Here is a 20,193-nt window from a genome sequence, read left to right as displayed (position 1 = left end):
GCTGCTTTTAAGATTTTCTCTTTAACTTTTGCCATTTCAATTACAACTTGTCTTGGTGTGAACTTCTTTGGGTTTGAGCTGTTCGGTATTCTCTGTCCTTCTTTGACTTGGATGTCTGCTTCCTTTTCAAGGTTAGGAAAGTTTTCAGCTATTATGTCTTCAAATATATTCTCTGCACACCTTCTCTCCCCTCTTTCTGCTGCAGCTACTTGCTGTTTAATCACTAAACCATGTCTGACTCTTTGCTACGCCAGGAACTATAGCTTGTCAGTCTCCTCTATCCATGGGATTTCCCAGGCAAGAATACTGGAGTAGGCTTCCATTTCCTTCTTAAGGGCTTCTCATTATGAGAACCCCCTCCCAAATGTGAATGTTAGTATGCTTAAGGTTGTATCAGAAGTCTCTGATTGTTGTTCAGTCACCAAGTCACGGCCGGTTTGTCACGACTCCATGGACTGCAACATGCCAGGCTTCCCTGTACCTCATCATCTCCTGGAGTTTGCCCAAGTTCATGTCAATTGCATCAGTGATGCCATCCAACCCTCTCAACCTCTGTCACTCTCTTCTCCTTCTGCCTTCAATCTTTCCCAGAATCGGGGTCTTTTCCAATAAGTCAGCTCTTTGCATCAGGTGGCCAAAGTACTGGAGCTTCAGCTTCAGTATCAGTCCTTCCAATGAATATTCAGGGTTGATTTTCTTTAGGATTGACTGGTTTGATCTCTTGGCCAGTCTAAGGGACTCTCAAGAGTCTTCTCTAGCACCACTGCTGCCAGTGTCTATGTGTCCATGATGAGTTTCAACTACCTCCTGTCTCTCCAGATGGTTCTCAAAGATCATCAAGTGAGTCTGACCAAAGATTCTTTCAAATCACTGTTTCTGCCCTGAATCTCACAAATGTGTGAAGGTTTGTGTTTTCTATTTAAGTATGGAGTCTCTATTTCCCACAGCCCTCTGGCTCTCCCAAAAGTAAACCCTACTCACCCAAAGTGAAATGCTCTTGGGGTTCATCTTCCCAGTGCAAGACCTCTGAGGTGGGAATCTCAATGTAAGGCTCAAACTCCTCACTCCTTGGGAAGAACCTCTGTGATAATACTTATATTTGCATTATACCTACCCTGGGGTATAAAGTCTTAACTATACCAAATCACTGCCCCTCCTACCTGTCTCACTGTGGTTCCTTCCTTATATCTTTATTTGTAGAAAATCTTTTCTGCTAGTCTTCAGGTCATTCTCATGGATAGTTTCTCTGTAAGTAGTTGCAGTTCTGGTGTGCCCATGGAAGCAGACAAGCTCATGGTTATCCTACTCTCTTATTATCTTGGCCTCCAATGACATTTTTTGAAGAAAGAAAAAGTCATCCTAAAATTCATATGGAATCATGATGGATCCCAAACCAAAACAATCTTAAAAAAGAAAAAAAAACTAGAGTACTAACACTTCTTGATTAAAAACTTATTACAAACCTACAGTAATCAAAACAGTAGGGTACTGGAATAAAGACAGACAAGGAACAGAACACAGTCCAGATATAAACCCTTGCATATATGGTCAAATGACTTTTGGCAAGGGTGGCAAGACCATTCAACAGAGAGAAAAAAAACAATCTTTTCAACAAATGGTGCTGGATATTCACATGAAAAGAATAAAACTGGACCACTGCCTAACATCATATACAAAAACTCAAAACGGATCAAAGAACTAAATGTAAAAACTAAAACAATGTATCTCTTAGTAGAAAATACAGGGGAAAATATATTTGGCAATGATTTGGCAATGATTTCTTGGATATGAAAATAAAGATACAGGCAACAACAATGTAAATAAACTAATTGGCCTTCATTAATATTTAACATTTTGTGCATCAAAAGACAATATCAATAGAGTAAAAAAGCAATCTACAGAATGGGAAAATATTTTCAAGTTAAATATCTGATAAGTGATTAATATCCAAAATATAGAAGGAACTTCTAAAACTCAACAGCAAAAAAATACAACCCTAGAAAAGAATCTGAAAAAGGACAGAGAGAGACAGATAGATCTGAATCATTTTGCTGTACACCTGAAACTAACACAGCAATATAAATCAACTGTATTTCCATTTTTTTTAATCAAATTCAGTAAACTAAAAAAACAAAAAATTCAAAAATGGGCAAAGGACTTGAATAGACATTTCTCCAAAGATTACAGATAGATAGTGAATAGAGGAAAATATGGTCAACATTACTTATCACTAGGGAAATGCAAATCAAAATCATAATGAGGTATCATACTTCACATCCATTAGATGGCTCCCACCAAAAGAACATAAAATAACTACTGTTGGCAAAGATGTGGAGAAATTAGAAGACTTCTACACTGTAAGTGGGGACATACAATGATGCAACTACTGTGGAAAACTCTAGGACAGTCCTTCAAAAAATTAAAGAGAATTATCATTGTAACCCAGCAATTCCCTTTCTGGACATACACCCCCAAAAAACTGAAGGCAGTCTCAAATAGATATTTAAACACCCATGTTCAAAGCAGCATTATTAGCTATAACTAAAATATAAAACCAACCCAAGTGTCAAAACTGACAAAAGCAAAATGCAAGTGTATATACATATACACTTATGTATATACACTTATGTATATATATATATGGTAGAATATTATTCATCCTTTTAGGATGGCAATTTTGAAATAGAATATGAATGAACTTGAAGACTACAAGACTAACTGACAGACATGCCAGTCACAAAAAAAATCACATACTATATGAATTATACATTTATATGAGGTACCTAAAATATAGACAAAATCATGGAGACAGAAAAGTACAATGGAGTTTCTAGGGGCTGGGGGGTGGGGGAGGAGGGAATGGGGCATCACTGTTTAATGGGTCTAAAGCTTTAACAAGATGAAAAGAAGTCACAGAGATAGTTGGCTGAAGTTTCCGCAACATTAAAAATATGTAAAATACCACTGATACATACATCTTAGAATAGTAAGCATAGTAAATTTAATGTTCTGTATTTTACTTCAAAAAATTTTAATTGAAAAAATGAGGCCAACACAAAATATTTACTTGGCAAAGCAACCTCAATGACCTAATTGTCTTCTTGGTGAGTAGGTACATTTCAAAGTAGAGAAATGAAGAATTAAATATATGTATGTTCAAAAAAAGCATACATGTTATTAATATTTGTACTTGAATCTTTGGGTATTTGGCATTTTAAGTAAATTTTAAGTAAAATTATCTTTAAGGCAATTTGGAAAGGTTACCTTTGTAAATCCAATTTAAAATACGAAATTGAGTAACTGATCTAGATTTGTGATTATAAGTTCACATCTCATTTATAAAAGGATTTGAAATATATCAAACAATGTATATAGTTATACATTTAATGTGCTAGATTTGTAAGAATTACTCAAGTAGTCTGAAAAGACTGAAACTGCAGTACCTAAAAAAGAAAACACATTAAATGCATAATTGCAGTTTAAAACATCTAAAGCATTTAACTAAAATGCCTAAGTATTATTCAAAGGCCCTGGAAAATGTTATTTAAAATGTTAAGATCCATAAAAGGAATAAGGTTCTTTGTAAACATGCCATGTCTCCTTCACTGGCTGGGAACAGCTCTTGGACAGAACTCTGTCTCACTCATCTGCCCCTCCCTAGCACTCAAAAGAAGGATATAGTAGGTGCCCAGGGAATGCTAACTAATTAATTAAATAGATTGCTAAGGTAGGGCATGGGGACAAGTTGTAAGCATGTTGGCAGGGGACACAAATTTGAGCTATTTGTGGAGACTATATAGAGTGTGTGATTTATGAGTCTGTGATTGAGAATGTAGGGGTGCAGATATGTGGTTTGTAAAGGAGAAGTGATTTATGTATGTGTGTTATCTACAGATGTACCAGGTTAATAAGGGAGAAACTTCCCAGGGCTTGCCCTCTCTACAGCTTGGGCCAGGCTAGAGTCATCCACTGGTCTTTTCTCCTCCCACCCTGGTCCCTTCTTTCCTACCTTATATGTACATCACTCTCCAGTCCATAGGCCCCATGTTCAACAGCCTTCTCAAAGGACATGATGGTATTCTCAGGCCCCAGCTGTGGAAGAAAAGGACATTAGGCCTTTAATTTCACAGTCTTTTCTGCTGACATCCCTTTTAGGGTAGTGACAGGGCCCAGTAAGAAAGGACTTTAGAAAGCAAAATTTGGTTCCCTTGGCTCTTTGTTCAAAGAACCTGCCTACATTCTTGTCTACCAAATCTGATTCAGGGACTCTGCTCATCTGAGGCAATGTCACTGGACACAATAAAGAGAAACGGACTGAGAATTAGGTGAGTTCAAGTCCAACCTCTACAATTAATTACTTATTCTTGTCATCTCAAGTCAACCCCTTTACTTCTCCAGGGGGTTCTGAGGATCTGATGGGCCCTCTACACCCATGCACACGTTTACTCACCCACATTCTTCATGCTCAGACCTACCATGGGTGCACCTCTATGTCCAAAGAAGTCCGGCTTGGGTGCCAATTTATTCTTCTCCTGAACGCAGGGAGAAAAATTCCCCAATGGAAGCAAATAGAGACACAAAAGGATAAGAAAAAAGGGCAATCCAATAGCCACTTGTAGAGCTGAAAAAGTTGAAGGAGGAGGAAGTAAGGGGGGAAAAAATGCAAACAGGAATGGAGAACCATCCCAAGCAACTATCCCCAAGCAACAACCAATAAATACTCAGTCCATGGGTTCACTAACTCAGTAGACTCACTGATTTACTCTATATTTCTTTCATATCCTTATGTTCTCTCAGTGATTTGAAAACACAGGAATATCCAAATATAAGCATTATTATTAAGTCACTACTGTTACAAATTAAATTTACAAAGGAATGAATTGTACAAGAGGTGGGAAGCAAAGGAAAAAGAGGGACTGTTAAGGAATATCTTCTCAGAAAGAGGAGTTTAGTTGGTTCTGAGAAAGCCAGGAAGCCCTTTAAAAATAAGCTTTGTTAGTCACTGAGTCATGTCTGACTCTTTGTGACCCATGGACTGTAGCACACTGGGCTCCTCCATCCATGGGTTTCCCAGACGAGAAGACTGGAGTGGACTGCCATTTTCTTCTCCAGGGTCTCTTCCCAACTGAGGGATCAAACTCACATCTTCTGCAATGGCGGGTGGATTCTTTACCACTGAGCCACCAGGGAAGGCCAAAGATAAGCTTTATATGCCTCTATTTCAGGCAGTAAGGTAGAATAGAAGGGATAGTGCTGACGTGTGTTTGGTTGTGTGTCCAACTCTTTGTGACCCTTTGGACTAGCCTTCCAGGCTTCTCTGTCCATGGGATTTTTCAGGCAAGAATACTGGAGTGGGTTGCCATTTTCCTACTCCAAGGGGTCTTGCTGACCCAGGGACTGAACCTGAGTCTCCTGCATGGCAGGCAGATTCTTTACCTACTAAGCCACTGGGAAAGCCCAGACGGGATAGTAGTTGACAGAAATGTGAATTCAATGCCAGATGCTACCACTTTCTAACTGTGTGACTCAGACATGTTGCTTAACCTCTCTGGGTCTTCATTATCTTCATTCTGAAAAATGGAGCTATCTTGCTACCAACATCTACTTCCTAGAACTGATACAATAGTTGACACCACAGGTACTCAGTATTTTGTGCTCTCGCTCTCTCTCTCTCTCTCTTTCTCTCTCTCTCTCTCTCTCTCTCACACACACAGAGCCTGACCATAATACCTATTTATCATTGGCCATTTCCCACTTACTACTTTAGACCTCTGAACATTTTACCCATTTGTAAGTTTTAAAATTACCACCTATGTCACTTTTGAACATAGATCTTCAGCTCTAACCTCTCAACTTTGTGAGCACATTACACCTCTTGTTTCTTTTTCTCTCATTACATGTCATCTGGTATCTTCTAATTCTAGCTAAAATTTAGGAAAAGAAAAGAGTTAATTATTGTTTCTTCTAAGATCTTGCCCCCAGAAACATTTCCTAAAATTCACCCTCCACCTACATATATACACATATACAAACACACAAGGGCAACACTGCAATCCTAGTCTTTCTCTTGCCTGCATCTGTACAAACAAGTAGAATGCAAGCACTCCTTGTTTAACCAGTAATCAAAAAGACACAGACAGAAGGTCCTCCTGGTTTCTCAGTAAGGGTGTGGAGAGATAACTCCATTCTCAAAACAGTTTCAAGTACACCTCTGATTCTTATTTGTTTCCATGATATTAGGACAAAGAATGGAGAGGAACAGAGACACATATTTCTGCTTCTGGGGAAGTTCCCAGATGTGACAGGGACTCACACACTTCTACTCTGAGTTACTAAGATGTACCCATGGATATCTGCACCTGGTTCATGAGTTGAAACTAGTAATATTTAAATACAAACTTAAAGAACTGGGATTTATAACATCATTCTGGTCAAATAAAATTGCCTCTATTCTCTCCCTAATCCCAATCCATTTCAAGACAGTCAATGTGTAACAAAAGAGAGAAAATTCTTATTTTTCTAGAAGAAGAATCCCTCTTGACAAGAAGATTGGTTTGATCAGGGAAATGCTATGATAGGTCATGTGGGGTTGTCTGACTATACGGAGCATGACTGAGTAATAAGCTGAATGAATTTCAAAGAGGTATACTGGTGGCTACCTATCCAGCTTGTTTCACTGAGTAAGGTACAGAAGTTAAAGGCAGAACTGAAAGGATCAGGCAAGGTTTCACCCACAGAACATACCTTCTCCTTCCAAATGGATCAAGTAGAAAGCCAAAGGCCATGAAAGAATAACCATCATAGCTATGCTGCTCAGGTGTATGTAGGGAGCAAAGACCTGGGAGAAAGCCAAAAGTCAGGCTGAACACATTTGAACAGACAGGGCTACAACTAAGAATGGTGCTTACCTGCAGTGACAGCCCAACGGTGAGCCATCTGTCTTTCCAGTAAGTGAATAAAATCCAGAAAAAAAATGAGCATATCACAATCACTAGCAGAATCAGGGTCTGGGGAAACAAAAAGAATTTCCTGACTTCCAAGCACTAATCTTGGATGAGAACCATCCTTAGGAAATGTATGTGTGCCTATAGTGTCTGGGTCCTCATTTCCTCATCCTTTTAACCTAACCAACCTGCAAATGCTCAATATTAGATGAATTCAATAATTTACCTTCTTTGCTTTCTGGAGAAAAAAAATTACACAGCTATGTATATGGCCTGATACCTTTAGTAACTTATCATCTCCACCTCAGCTGGGCCTGGCATGTCTCACTCAGCTTCAATAATGGCTATTATAAATATTCACTACTCTTTTATATGACTCAATATGGTAACAAGTAAAAAATATTTTATAAGTAAGTACCTTCTCAGTGAATGTTTTCCCCAGCTGACTGTAAGTTTCAAGAGGTCAAGGACAATATTTGTTTATAATTATATCTTCACTGCCTTGCAGAATATGTCTGATTCATATAAAATACCCAATAAACATTTGTTGAACAGATGAAAAATATCTGCTAGCCAGAACACTAATTATTTCATTGAGAAAGAACACTGAGACCAAGAATATACAACTTTAAATTTTTCTCCTTCAAATATAGTTTTTCTGCTTCTATGTTGCCTGTAAAGAATACTTGGTTCCCACTCTCTCATAATCTCTATAAAAAGCAATTGATTCCATAATTAAACCTTCTCACAAAATAATTCCAGGTCATACTGCCTTCAATGGTTAACTTTCCAAACATTTAAGAAAGAAATATTTCCACTTTAACAAGCTCTCCTAGAGAATAAAAAAGAGGGAATGCTCTCTAACTTGTCTTATGAAGCCAACAAAACATTGATATTCAAATTCAATAAGGACATTACAAGAGAGAAAAATTATAGTCCAATTTCTCCTATTAACAGATGCAGAAATCTTAACCTATTAGCAAACCAAATGCATTACAACACAAGGGTTTGATTGTCAAATAAGATTGATATGAATCTTCTGTGATTCTGTGATCACACCCAACACCAAACTTCACTAATGATTGAAATGATATAGTCAATTAAAGATAAAAATTTTTCTTGTGGAAAAATCTGATTCTATCAAATGCAGCTATTCATAAAAATGTCTTTCCTCTCCTGTATTAGGATACATGCTGACCCTGGACTTAAAATATAAGGTGTGTTTTTTGTAGCAATATTTTTTGGAATCCATTTTCTTGAATAATGGAAATAAAAGCAAAAATAAACAAATGAGACCTAGTTAAACTTAAAAGTTTTTGCACAGCAAAGGAAACCAAGAACAAAATGAAAAGACAATCCACAGAAGAAGACAAAATATTTGCAAATGCTGCAACTATCAAAAAACCAAACAACCCAATCAAAAATGGGCAGAAGACCTAAACAGACCTTTTGCCAAAGAAAACATATAGATAGCCAACAGGGAAATGAAAAGATGCTCAACAGCACCAATTATTAGAGAAATGCAAATCAAAACTACAATGAGGGATCAACTCACACCAGTCAGAATGGCTGTCAAAAAAAGTCTACAAATAATAATTGCTGGAGAGGTGTAGATAAAAGGGAACCCTCCTAAACTGTTGGTAGGAATGTAAACTGGTGCAGCCACGGGAAAATGGTTGGAGGTTCCTTAAAAAACTAAAAGCAGAGCTACCATATGACCCTGCAACACCACTCCTGGGCATATATCTAGAGAAAAACATGGTCTGAAACAATACATGAACCCCAATGTTCATTGCAGCACTATTTACAATAGCCAAGACATGAAAGCAACATGAGCGTCTATCAACAGATGAATGCACAAAGAAAATGTGGTACACAGATACAATGGAATCTTACTTAGCCATTAAAAAAATGAAATATTGCCAATTGCAATAACACAGATGAATCTAGACCTTGCCAAACTAAGTATGTCAGATTGAAAGGCAAATATCATATGATTTCATTTATATGCAGAATCTAAAAAAAGATACAAATGAAGTTATTTACAAAACAGAAACAGATTCACAGACACAGAAAACAAACTATGGTTGCCAAAGGGGAAAGGAGAATGGGGAGGGAAAAACAAGGAGTTTGGGATTAACAAATACACATTACTATATATGAAATGGATTAAAAAACAAGGATCTACTGCATAGCGCAGGGAACTATACTCAACATCTTATAGTGATTTATAATGGAAAAGAATCTTAAAAAGAATATATATGCATGTGTGTTTATAAATGATCACTTGGCTGTACCCCTAAAACAACACTGTAAATCAACTAAGCTGTTGTTTAGTTTCTAAGTTGTATCCAATTCTGGGTGACACCATGCACTCAGCACGCCAGGTTTCCCTGTCCTTCACTATCTCCCAGAGTTTGCTCAAACTCATGTTCATTGAGTCAGTGATGCTTTCTAACCATCTCATCCTCTGCATTCCCTTCTCCTTTTGCCTTCAATCTTTCCAAGAATCAGGGTCTTCTCCAATGAGTCAGCTCTTCACATCAGGTGGTCCAAAGTATTAGAGCTTCAGCTTCAGCATCAGGCCTTCCAATGAATATTCAGGGGTGATCTCCTTTAGGATTGATTGGGGTGATCTCCTTTAGGATTGACTGGTTTGATCTCCTTGCAGTCCAAGGGACTCTCAAGTCTTCTCCAGCACTACAGTTTGAAAGCACCAATTTTTCAGTGCTCAGCCTTTTTTATGTCCCAACTCTCACAACTCTCACATGACTACTGGAAAAATAATAGCTTTGTTTAAAAGGACCTGTGTCAGCAAAGTGATGTCTCTGCTTTTTAATACACTGCCTAGCTTTCTCGCAACTTTTCCTTACAAAGAGCAAGCATCTTTTAATTTCATGGCTGCAGTCACCATCTACAGTAATTTTGGAGCCCAAGAAAATAAAATCTTTCACTCTTTCCACTTTTTCCCCTTCTATATGCCATGAAGTAAATCAACTATACTTCAATAAAAAGAAATTTGTTAATGTGAGGTGTGTGTTTTGAGCAAAATGTATGGAAACTTCGATTCATGAAGGAGCCTTTTGAGTTATGGAGCATCCTTATCTTATATCCCATTAATTATGCAACTTGGGTCAGCCATATCTCCCACCATACAAATTTATAAATTTCAAGATTATTTACAATAAGCAACCCAAATATACCAGGTTATATTCTGCTAGAAATTTTCATAGATAAAAATTCTTCACTATCTTTTGACTAATAACTATTTTTAGTATGTTTAAATACCTTCTATATGTTTATAAAGAGTTTTGATTGTGGTCATTCATTCCTCTCTGAACATGCCTAAGTGGAAGGAGAATAGTTTACAGGCCTGGTACTAACCCTTTCCTTCCAGGTTTATTCTTTGCACACTAAAAACTGAAACTCCAAGCCCCACAGAATCCCTGTTGTCAACAGAACCAATCTCTCCTCACAAGTCCAGGAAACCCAATCCTTCAATGGATGAAGCCCTGACTAAGGTGGTCACCTTTCAAGGGGGTGCCCATTCTTTCTCATACCTCACCTGCATCACTTTCCATTGTCTCAGGTCAGTTCAGTTGCTCAGTCGTGTGCGATTCTTTGCAACCCCATGAACTGCAGCATGCCAGGCCTCCCTGTCCATTACCAACTCCCGGAGTTCACCCAAACCCATGTGCATAGAGGCAGTGATTACATCCAACCATCTCATCCTCTGTCATCCCCTTCTCCTCCTACCTCAATCTTTCCCAGCATCAGGGTCTTTTCAAATGAGTCAACTCTTCCCATGAGGTGGCCAAAGTATTGGAGTTTCAGCTTCAACATCAGTTCCTTCAATGAACACCCAGGACTGATCTCCTTTAGGATGGACTGGTTGGATCTCCTTGAAGTCCAAGGGACTCTCAAGAGTCTTCTCCAACACCACAGTTCAAAAGCATCAATTCTTTGGTGCTCAGCTTTCTTTATAGTCCAACTCTCACATCCATACATGACTACTGGAAAAACCATAGCCTTGATTAGATGGACCTTTGATGGCAAAGTAATGTCTCTGCTTTTTAATATGCTGTCTAGGTTGGTCATAACTTTGCTTCCAAGGAGCAAGCGTCTTTTAATTTCATGGCTGAAATCACCATCTGTGATTTTGGAGCCCAGAAAAATAAAGTCAGCCACTGTTTCCACTGTTTCCCCACCTATTTCCCATGAAGTGATGGGACCAGATGCCATGATCTTCATTTTCTGAATGTTGAGCTTTAAGCCAACTTTTTCACTCTCCTCTTTCACTTTCATCAAGAAGCTTTTCAGTTCTTCTTCACTTTCTGCCATAAGGGTGGCATCATCTACATATCTGAGGTTATTGATATTTCTCCCGGCGATTTTGATTCCAGTTTGTGCTTCCTCCAGCCCAGCATTTCTCATGATGTACTCTGCATATAAGTTAAATAAGCAGGGTGCCAATATACAGCCTTGACATACTCCTTTTCCTATTTGTCTACAGACTTATAATCAGAATTAGACCTAAGAATACTTCAAGAGATGGCTTTATTAAATTCATTGACCAAACTCTACAGTCTATGTACAAAAAAAATCCTAAGATTGTTAAACAAGGAGAAAAGAATTCAAGACTGGGCTAAACTTATGTATGTATGGGCTTCTCTTGTGACTCAGCTGGTAAAGAATCCACCTGCAGTGCAGGAGACTGGGTTCAATCCCTGGGTTGGGAAGATTCCCTGGAGCAGGGAAAGACTACCCACTCCAGTATTCTGGCCCGGAGAATTCCATGGATTGTATAGTCCATGGGGTTGCAAAGAGTCGGACATGACTGAGCGACTTTCACTATGTATGTGTGTGTGTGTGTCTGTGTAATTTATTTATTTCTCCATCCTAAAGGAAATCAACCCTGAATATTCACTGGAAGGACTGGTGCTGAAGCTGAAGCTCCAATATTTTGGCCACCTGATGCGAAAAGACAACTCACTAGAAAAGACCCTGATACTGGGAAAGTTTGAGGGCAACAGGAAAAGCAAGCGACAGAGGATGAGATTGCTGGATGGATCACTGACTAAATGGACATGAGTTTGAGCAAACTGAGGAAGATAGTGAAGGACAGGGAGGCCTGGTGTGCTGCAGTTCATGGGATGCAAAGAGTTGGACATGACAGTGACTGAACAACAACAAAATGTTGATAAGTGTGCACTTACCAGAGATTCTGAATTCACTATACCAGAATTCAGGTATTATATATTGTAAAATGATTCTAACTGCTTGTTTCATTTTCTGAAACCTTGGCTCAGTAGTGGCCTACACATGCAAAATGTACACTGGGGAAAAGAGAGTCTCTTCAATAAGTGGTGCTGGGAAAGCTAGAGTGGTACATGTAAAAGAAAGAAGTTAGAACATTTTCTCACACCATATATAAGAATAAACTCAAAATGGATCAAAGACCTAAATTTAAGACTGGAAATAATAAAACTTCTAGAAGAAAACACGAGCAATAACACTCCCTGATGTACGTCATAGAGTATTTTTTGGGTTCATCTCCTCAAGCAAGGAAAAAAAAAAAAAAACAAAAATAAATAAGACCTAATTAAAATTAAAAGCTTGTATACAGCAAAGGTCCATACCATTTCTGTCCTTTATTGTGCCCATCTTTGCATGAAATGTTCCCTTGGTATCTGTAACTTTCTTGAAGAGATCCCTAGTCTTTCCCATTCTATTCTTTTCCTCTATTTCTTTGAATTGATCCCTGAGGAAGGCTTTCTTATCTCTCCTTGCTATTCTTCGGGACTCTGCATTCAAATGGGTATATCTTTCCTTTTCTCCTTTGCTTTTCGCTTCTCTTCTTTTCACAGCTATTTGAAAGACCTCCTCAGACAGCCATTTTGCTTTTTTGCATTTCTTTTTCCTGAGGATGGTCTTGATCCCTGTCTCCTGTACAATGTCATGAACCTCTCTCCATAGTTTATCAGGCACTCTGTCTATCAGATCTAGTCCCTTAAATCTATTTCTCACTTCCACTGTATAATCATAAGGGATTTGATTTAGGTCACAGCTGAATGGTTTAGTGGTTTTCCCCACTTTCTTCAATTTAAGTCTGAATTTGGCAAAAGGCAGTTCATGATCTAAGCCACAGTCAGCTCCTGGTCTTGTTTTTTGCTGACTGTATAGAGCTTCTCCACCTTTGGCTGCAAAGAATATAATCAATCTGATTTCGGTGTTGGCCATCTGGTGATGTCCATCTGTAGAGTTTTCTCTTGTGTTGTTTTCAAGAAAATTAGAGATACCAAGGGAACATTTCATGCAAAGATGGGCTCAATAAAGGACAGAAATGGTATGGACCTGACAGAAGCAGAAGATATTAAGAAGGGGTGGCAAGAATACACAGGAGAACTGTACAAAAAAGATCTTCATGACCCAGTTAAACACCATGGTGTGATCACTCACTTAGAGCCAGACATCCTGAAATGTGATGTCAAGTGGGCCTTAGGAAGCATCACTACTAACACAGCTAGTGGAGGTGATGGAATTCCAGTTGAGCTATTTCAAATCCTGAAAGATCATGCTGTGAAAGTGCTGCACTCAATATGCCAGCAAATTTGGAAAACTCAGCAATGGCCACAGGACTGGAAAAGGTCAGTTGTCATTCCAATCCCAAAAAAAGGAAATGCCAAAGAATGCTCAAACTACTGCAAAATTGTGCTCATCTCACATGCTAGTAAAGTAATGCTCAAAATTCTCCAAGCCAGGCTTCAACAGTACGTGAACCATGAACTTCCAGATGTTCAAGCTGGTTTTAGAAAAGGCAGAGGAACCAGAGACCAAATTGCCAACATCCACTGGATCTTCAGAAAAGCAAGAGAGTTCCAGAAAAACATCTATTTCTGCTTTATGGACTATGCCAAAGCCTTTGACTGTGTGGATCACAATCAACTGTGGAAAATTCTGAAAGAAATGAGACTACCATACCACTTGACCTGCCTCTTGAAAAACCTGTATGCAGGTCAGGAAGGAACAGTCAGAACTGGACATGGAACAACAGACTGGTTCCAAATAGGAAAAGGAGTACATCAAGGCTGTATATTGTCACCCTGCTTATTTAACTTATATGCAAAGTACATCATGAGAGACACTGGGCTGGAGAAAGCACAAGCTGGAATCAAGATTGTCAGGAGAAATATCAATAACCTCAGATATGTAGATGACACCACCCTTATGGCAGGAAGTGAAGAGGAACTAAAGAGCCTGTTGATGAAAGTGAAAGAGGAGAGTGAAAAAATTGGCTTAAACTTCAACATTCAGAAAACTAAGATCATGGCATCTGATCCCATCACTTCATGGGAAATAGATGGGGCAACAGTGGAAACAGTGAGAGTCTTTATTTTTCTGGGCTCCAAAATCACAGATGGTGATTTCAGCCATGAAATTAAAAGACGCTTACTCCTTGGAAGGAAAGTTATGACCAACCTAGACAGCATATTAAAAAGCAGATACATTACTTTGCCATTGCCAACAAAGGTCCCTCTAGTCAAGGCTATGGTTTTTCCAGTAGTCATGGATGTATGTGAGAGTTGGTCTATAAAGAAAGCTGAGCACCAAAGAATTGATGCTTTTGAACTGTGGTGTTGGAGAAGACTCTTGAGAGTCCCTTGGACTCCAAGGAGATCCAACCAGTCTATCCTAAAGGAGATCAGTCCTGGGTGTTCATTGGAAGGTCTGATGTTGAAGCTGGAACTCCAATACTTTGGCCACCTGTTGCAAAGAGCTGACTCATTTGAAAAGACCCTGATGCTGGGAAAGATTGAGGGCAGGAGGAGAAGGGGACGACAGACGATGAGATGGTTGGATGGCATAACTGATTCTTGGACATGAGTTTGGGTGGGCTCGGGGAGTTGGTATTGGATGGGGAGGCCTGGTGTGCTGCAGTTCATGGGGTCACAAAGAGTCAGACATGACTGAGTGACTGAACTGAACTGATATAGCAAAGGAAATAATCAACAAAATGAAAAGACTATCTTTTGAATGAGAGAAGATATGTGGAAATCACATGCTTGATAAGGGGTTAACATCCAAAATATATAAAGAGCTCATACAGCTCAACATTACAAAAAGAAACAACCCAATTCAAAATTGGGCACAAGACCTGAATGACATGTTTCCAAACAAGACATAGAGATGGTGAAAAAGGCACATGAAAAGATGCTCAACATCACTAATCATCATAAAAATGCAAAGCAAAACCACAGTGAGCTATCACCTCACACCTGTCAGAATGGCCATTGTCAAAAATTCAACAAGTAATAAATGTTGGCAAGAATGTGGAAAAAAGGGAATCCTAGCACACATTGGTACAAATGTAAATTAATACAACCACTATGAAACACAGTATGGAGGGTCCTCAAAAGAATTGAAAACAGAACTACCATATGTTCCACCAATTCCATTCCTGGGGTTATGCTAAAGAAAATGAAAATATCAATTCAAAAAGAAATATGAACCCCAATGCTCATAGCAGCTTTATTTACAATAGCCAAGATGTGGAAGCAACCTAACTGTTCATCAACAACAGATGAATGGATAAAATGATGTGATGAGTGTGTGCGTGTGTGTGTGTGTGTGTAGTTACACACAATGGAATACAACTAGGACATAAAAATGGAACTTTTCCATTTGCAAAAATGGATGGGCCTGGAAGATACTATGCTTAGTAAAGTACATCAGACTGAGAATGAGAAATACTGTATGTTTTTATGCATATGCAGAATATACAAAATAAATGAATGAATATAATGGAACACAAACAGACTCACAGATACAGAAAACAAACTAGTGGTCACTAGCAGGGAAAGGAGTAGGGGAGGAGCTAGATAGGGAAAGGGGATTAAGAGACACTAACTACTAGATATAAAACTTAGCAAGATACAAGGATGTTATGTACAGCACAGGGAATATAGCCAACAGCTTATAATAATTTTAAATGGAATATAATATAAATATATTGATTACTATGTTACATACCTAATACTAATATAACACTGTAAACCAACTATACTTTAAAAAAAAAAATGGTAGCCGATGCATTATAAAATTGGGATGCCAGCGATTTCTTGGTGTAATATAGAAGAAAGAATTCAATGGTTTATTGAGAAAAGGTTTCTGGAATGCTATCACCTATAATAAGCTAAACCACACCATACTGGGCTCTACGGGCGGTCTCAGAGGACACTGAAAAACACACAGTGAGAAAGTGTCAGCATCCTTGAAAAGCACCAGAGTGGCCATGTTTTATGCCTGGATAAAGGTGAGGGGTGTTGCCACTCAAACTGGCTTCCTGAGTTCAAAAGCAATGATGAGATTCTACTGTGGCAGAGGCCAAGTAGCAGCACTCACTGCCAGCAGCAAGGTAAGCATGGTTTCTGTAAAAGGCTAGAATGATCATCAGAATGGTACATCCTATAGGGTTATAACTTGGTAGTAACTAACTGATAGTGCTGTCCCAATTCCAAAATAGATGGTGATCTCAACAGGCCTGTTTATGTACTTTTCAGTCTACACTCTTTCCTTGTAAGAACTTACAACTTCAATTTCCATCTGTTCTAATCCTTAAATTTGTATTTTCAGTTCATACTTTCCTTTTGAAAAAGAGGAAATTTAAGGAGATCACGCAGAATTTGACATGCTCCTGGATTTGAGGAAATACAAGGAAAACCATCCCTTAAAAAAAGTCTATAAATACCAAGAGGCTGTGCTGGAGATGCTCAAGCCCATGGCAGTATAAGACAAGAGAGGCAGTGTTAGAAATGAGCTGCATGTCTTCAGATGCTGGATCAGTAATGACTGCTTCCTCAGAACAGGTATGGATCCTTTGTAATTGCTAATATAACTTTAAAGGGCTTCAAACTAAGGGAGAGTCAAAAGAACCTCAGCAGAGAAGCATCCGGGCATATAGGAAGACAGGCATTCACTTTACCAAGAGAGTTGCAATCAAGGTTCTCAACGTTAGAAAGTGAAAGTGAAGTCGCTCAGTCTTGTCTGACTCTTTGTGACCCCATGGACTGTAGCCTACCAGGCTTCTCCATCCATGGGATTTTCCAGGCAAGAATACTGGAGTGGGTTGCCTTTTCCTTCTCCAGGAGATCTTCCCAACCCAGGATATTGAACCCCGGTCTCCTGCATTGTAGCCAGACACTTTACCACCTAAGCCACCAGGGAAGTCAGCAGAAGGGTCTCTGAAAATACACATGGAAAAATCCATGCAGTTAAGAGCCAACTGCATTAACTTGGTCCTGATAGAACCAACCCCTCCGTGTGGGACTTTGTTCTTTTATCCTATCTCTCCTTCCCCTGAGCCATACTCTGGAAGAAAGGTAAAAGGACAATCATGCTCTTTCCACCATTGCAAGTTCCCAGGCCTGGGTCATGTGAAATTGGGGAAGGGAAATACTTCAAGAAGTTGGAGTGAAGTGAAATTTTTAATGAATGAAACAAGACTGTTCTTGTGACTATAAAGGACTGGGAAAATAATGGAGGTTGCCTAAGATTTTACGGGAATGAGAAGAACAGAGTCACAGAGTCCAGAGTAGGGAGAAAAAATAAAGTTGAGGTTCAGTTCCTTCAGTACATCAGTTACCTTTCTTACAAATTTAACGATTTCAACTGAAACGGTGTAAGTAGTCTTTTTCTATAAGGGGGAACAACAAAACAAAGGGAAGCTCTGTATTTGACACAATGCTAAAGAGGCACATTCAGTCCTGGTCTCAGGACTCCTATGAAGATTCAGATGTCCTACCTTATGACACCAGTGCAGGTACAATTCAATCCCCTCCCAAAGCAACAAAATCCCAAGTACCTGAGAAAAGAAAAAAAAAAGATTATTTTGAAATCCCCAAGATGCTGCCAAAAACTCTTTCCTGAATTCAAAATTCTTTCGGAGTCTGGTATTACATTCACTTCTTGCTACACCAGCAGTTTTCATATGCTGGGAATTTGCCATTCTGTTCCTCTGCTAAAAAGCTCTCCCCCTTCCCATGCCACTGAAGCTTCAAAGAAAGTTCACGTGTCACCTCCTACTTCTACCTTTCACCAGCAACCCCTGGAAGAATTTATCATCATCTTCTCTGGGATTTTGCAAAGTTAGTGTACTGATATCTTTCTTGAGTTCCTACCAATTTCTTGGTAGGTATTACTCAGTCACTTCTTAGAGAACAGAGGTCAGGGGCCAGCCTTTCCAAGGGTCATCTAAAAAACCTTTCTTGAGGAGCCAGTGCCACTGTTATAACTACTAGCCACCATCATTAACATCAGTATTTAGGCAATAAATCCTAGATTGAATTTGAAGCTAAATCTAGCCAGTCACCAAGTCAGTGTGGAGACAGGAACAGAAAAACAGAGTCCTCAGATGCTTAGGATATGAATGAGAGAATGTATGAGACAGATTTTTATCAAAACAATTTCACAAATATAGTTCACTTGTTCTTTATTCAGCCTTATAAAATACCATTCTATTAAATATTATCTTGTTCATTTGGAAGAAAAGAAACTGAGACTCAGAAAGCTGAGGCTCCACACCACAATTTCCAGGATGATTTTCCTAAATAGAAATCTGATTTATGCTGAATGTACTAGCTGCTCACTTTTCAGGCCTTCCAAGGTCTGTTACAAGCCTATCTAAAATGATGTTATTCCTTTTTCTTTAACATCCCCTGGGTTCAGTTCAGTCACTCAGTCGTGTCCGACTCTTTGCGACCCCATGGACTGCAGCACATCAGGCCTCCCTGTCCATCACCAACTTACAGAGTTTACTCAAACTCATGTCCATTGAGTAGGTATTGCCATCCAACCATCTCATCCTCTGCCGTCCCCTTCTGTTCCCGCCTTCAATCTTTCCTAGCATCAGGGTCTTTTCAAATGAGTCAGTTCTTCGCATCAGGTGGCCAAAGTATTGGAGTTTCAGCTTCAGCATCAGTCCTTCCAAAAATCAGGACTGATTTTCCTTAGGATTGACTGGTTGCATCTCTTTGCAGTCCAAAAGACTCTCAAGAGTCTTCTCCAACACCACAGTTCAAAAGCATTAATTGTTCAGTGCTCAGCTTTCTTTATAGTCCAACTCTCATATCCATACATGACTACTGGAAAAACGATAGTTTTGACTAGACAGACTTTGTCAGCCAAGTAATTCCTCTGTTTTTAAATATGCTGTCTAGGTTGGTCATAGCTTTTCTTCCAAGGAGCAAGTGTCTTTTAATTTCATGGCTGTAGTCACCATCTGCAGTGATTTTGGAGCCCAAGAAAAGAGTCTGTCACTGTTTCTGCTGTTTCCCCCATCTATTTGCCATGGAGTGATGGGACCAGATGCCATGAACTTAGTTTTCTGAATGTTGTTTTAAACCAGCTTTTTCACTCTCCTCTTTCGCTTTCATCAATAGACTCTTTAGTTCCTCTTCACTTTCTGCCATACGGGTGGTGTCATCTGCATATCTGAGGTTATTGATATTTCTCCCAGAAATCTTTTTTTTTTGGGGGGGGGGATACACAAGATTTCTTTATTTCTAAGGAAGAAGTTATTCAAACAGTAAAAGAAAATAAGTAAATTGCCAGTGTTTCTCAAAATAGTTCTCAAGAGACTTAGTGTATTGCTTGTACACGTAAACACCTGTGTTCACTTCAAGACAAAGACAAATTTTTTACACTTCCAAGAGAAACGAATATCATAAAAGCAGAATTCATTACCATATGTAAAACAGATAACCAATGCAAGTTCCAAGCATGAAGCAGGGCACCCAGAGCCAGTGCTCTGGGACAACCCAGAGGGATAGGGTAGGGAGGGATGTGGGAGGGGGTCCCATGATGGGAGGGACACACGCACACCCGTGGCAACTCGTGTTGATGCATGGCCAAATCCATCACAGTACTGTAAAATAATTATCATTAAAATTAAAACAAATTAATTGAAACATTAAAAATTAATGAAAATTATTTAATTTATTTATTTTAATTGGAGGCTAATTACTTTACAATATTGTATTGGTTCTGCCATACATCAACATGAATCTGCCAATGGCATACACGTGTTCCCCATCCTGAACCCCCCCTCCCTCCTCCCTCCCCGTACCATCCCTCTGGGTCATCCCAGTGCACCAGCCCCCAAGCATCCTGTATCCTGCATCAAACCTGGACTGGCGATTCATTTCTTATACGATATTATACGTTTCAATGTCATTCTCCCAAATCATCCCAC

The 20,193-nt window shown here is 39.1% G+C and overlaps 1 protein-coding gene across 1 annotated transcript in view; it reads right to left on the bottom strand.

Annotated features, from left to right (window-relative positions):
- LOC128069094 (glycerophosphodiester phosphodiesterase domain-containing protein 4-like) overlaps positions 1-20,193 on the bottom strand; it is a 148,834-nt gene that overhangs the window by 94,045 nt on the left and 34,596 nt on the right. Inside the window, exons 4-9 of the mRNA XM_052662383.1 lie at positions 17,746-17,805; positions 6,909-7,007; positions 6,745-6,838; positions 5,847-5,924; positions 4,476-4,621; positions 4,010-4,092 (exon numbers count right to left, since the gene is read on the bottom strand). Of these exons, the coding sequence (XP_052518343.1) occupies positions 4,010-4,092; positions 4,476-4,621; positions 5,847-5,924; positions 6,745-6,838; positions 6,909-7,007; positions 17,746-17,805 (560 nt within the window). The remainder of the gene's footprint in view (positions 1-4,009; positions 4,093-4,475; positions 4,622-5,846; positions 5,925-6,744; positions 6,839-6,908; positions 7,008-17,745; positions 17,806-20,193) is intronic.

Source organism: Budorcas taxicolor, chromosome 25 (genome assembly GCF_023091745.1).
Source record: "Budorcas taxicolor isolate Tak-1 chromosome 25, Takin1.1, whole genome shotgun sequence".
Lineage (NCBI taxonomy): Eukaryota > Metazoa > Chordata > Mammalia > Artiodactyla > Bovidae > Budorcas > Budorcas taxicolor.
This window is presented reverse-complemented; position numbering and strand designations above follow the sequence as displayed.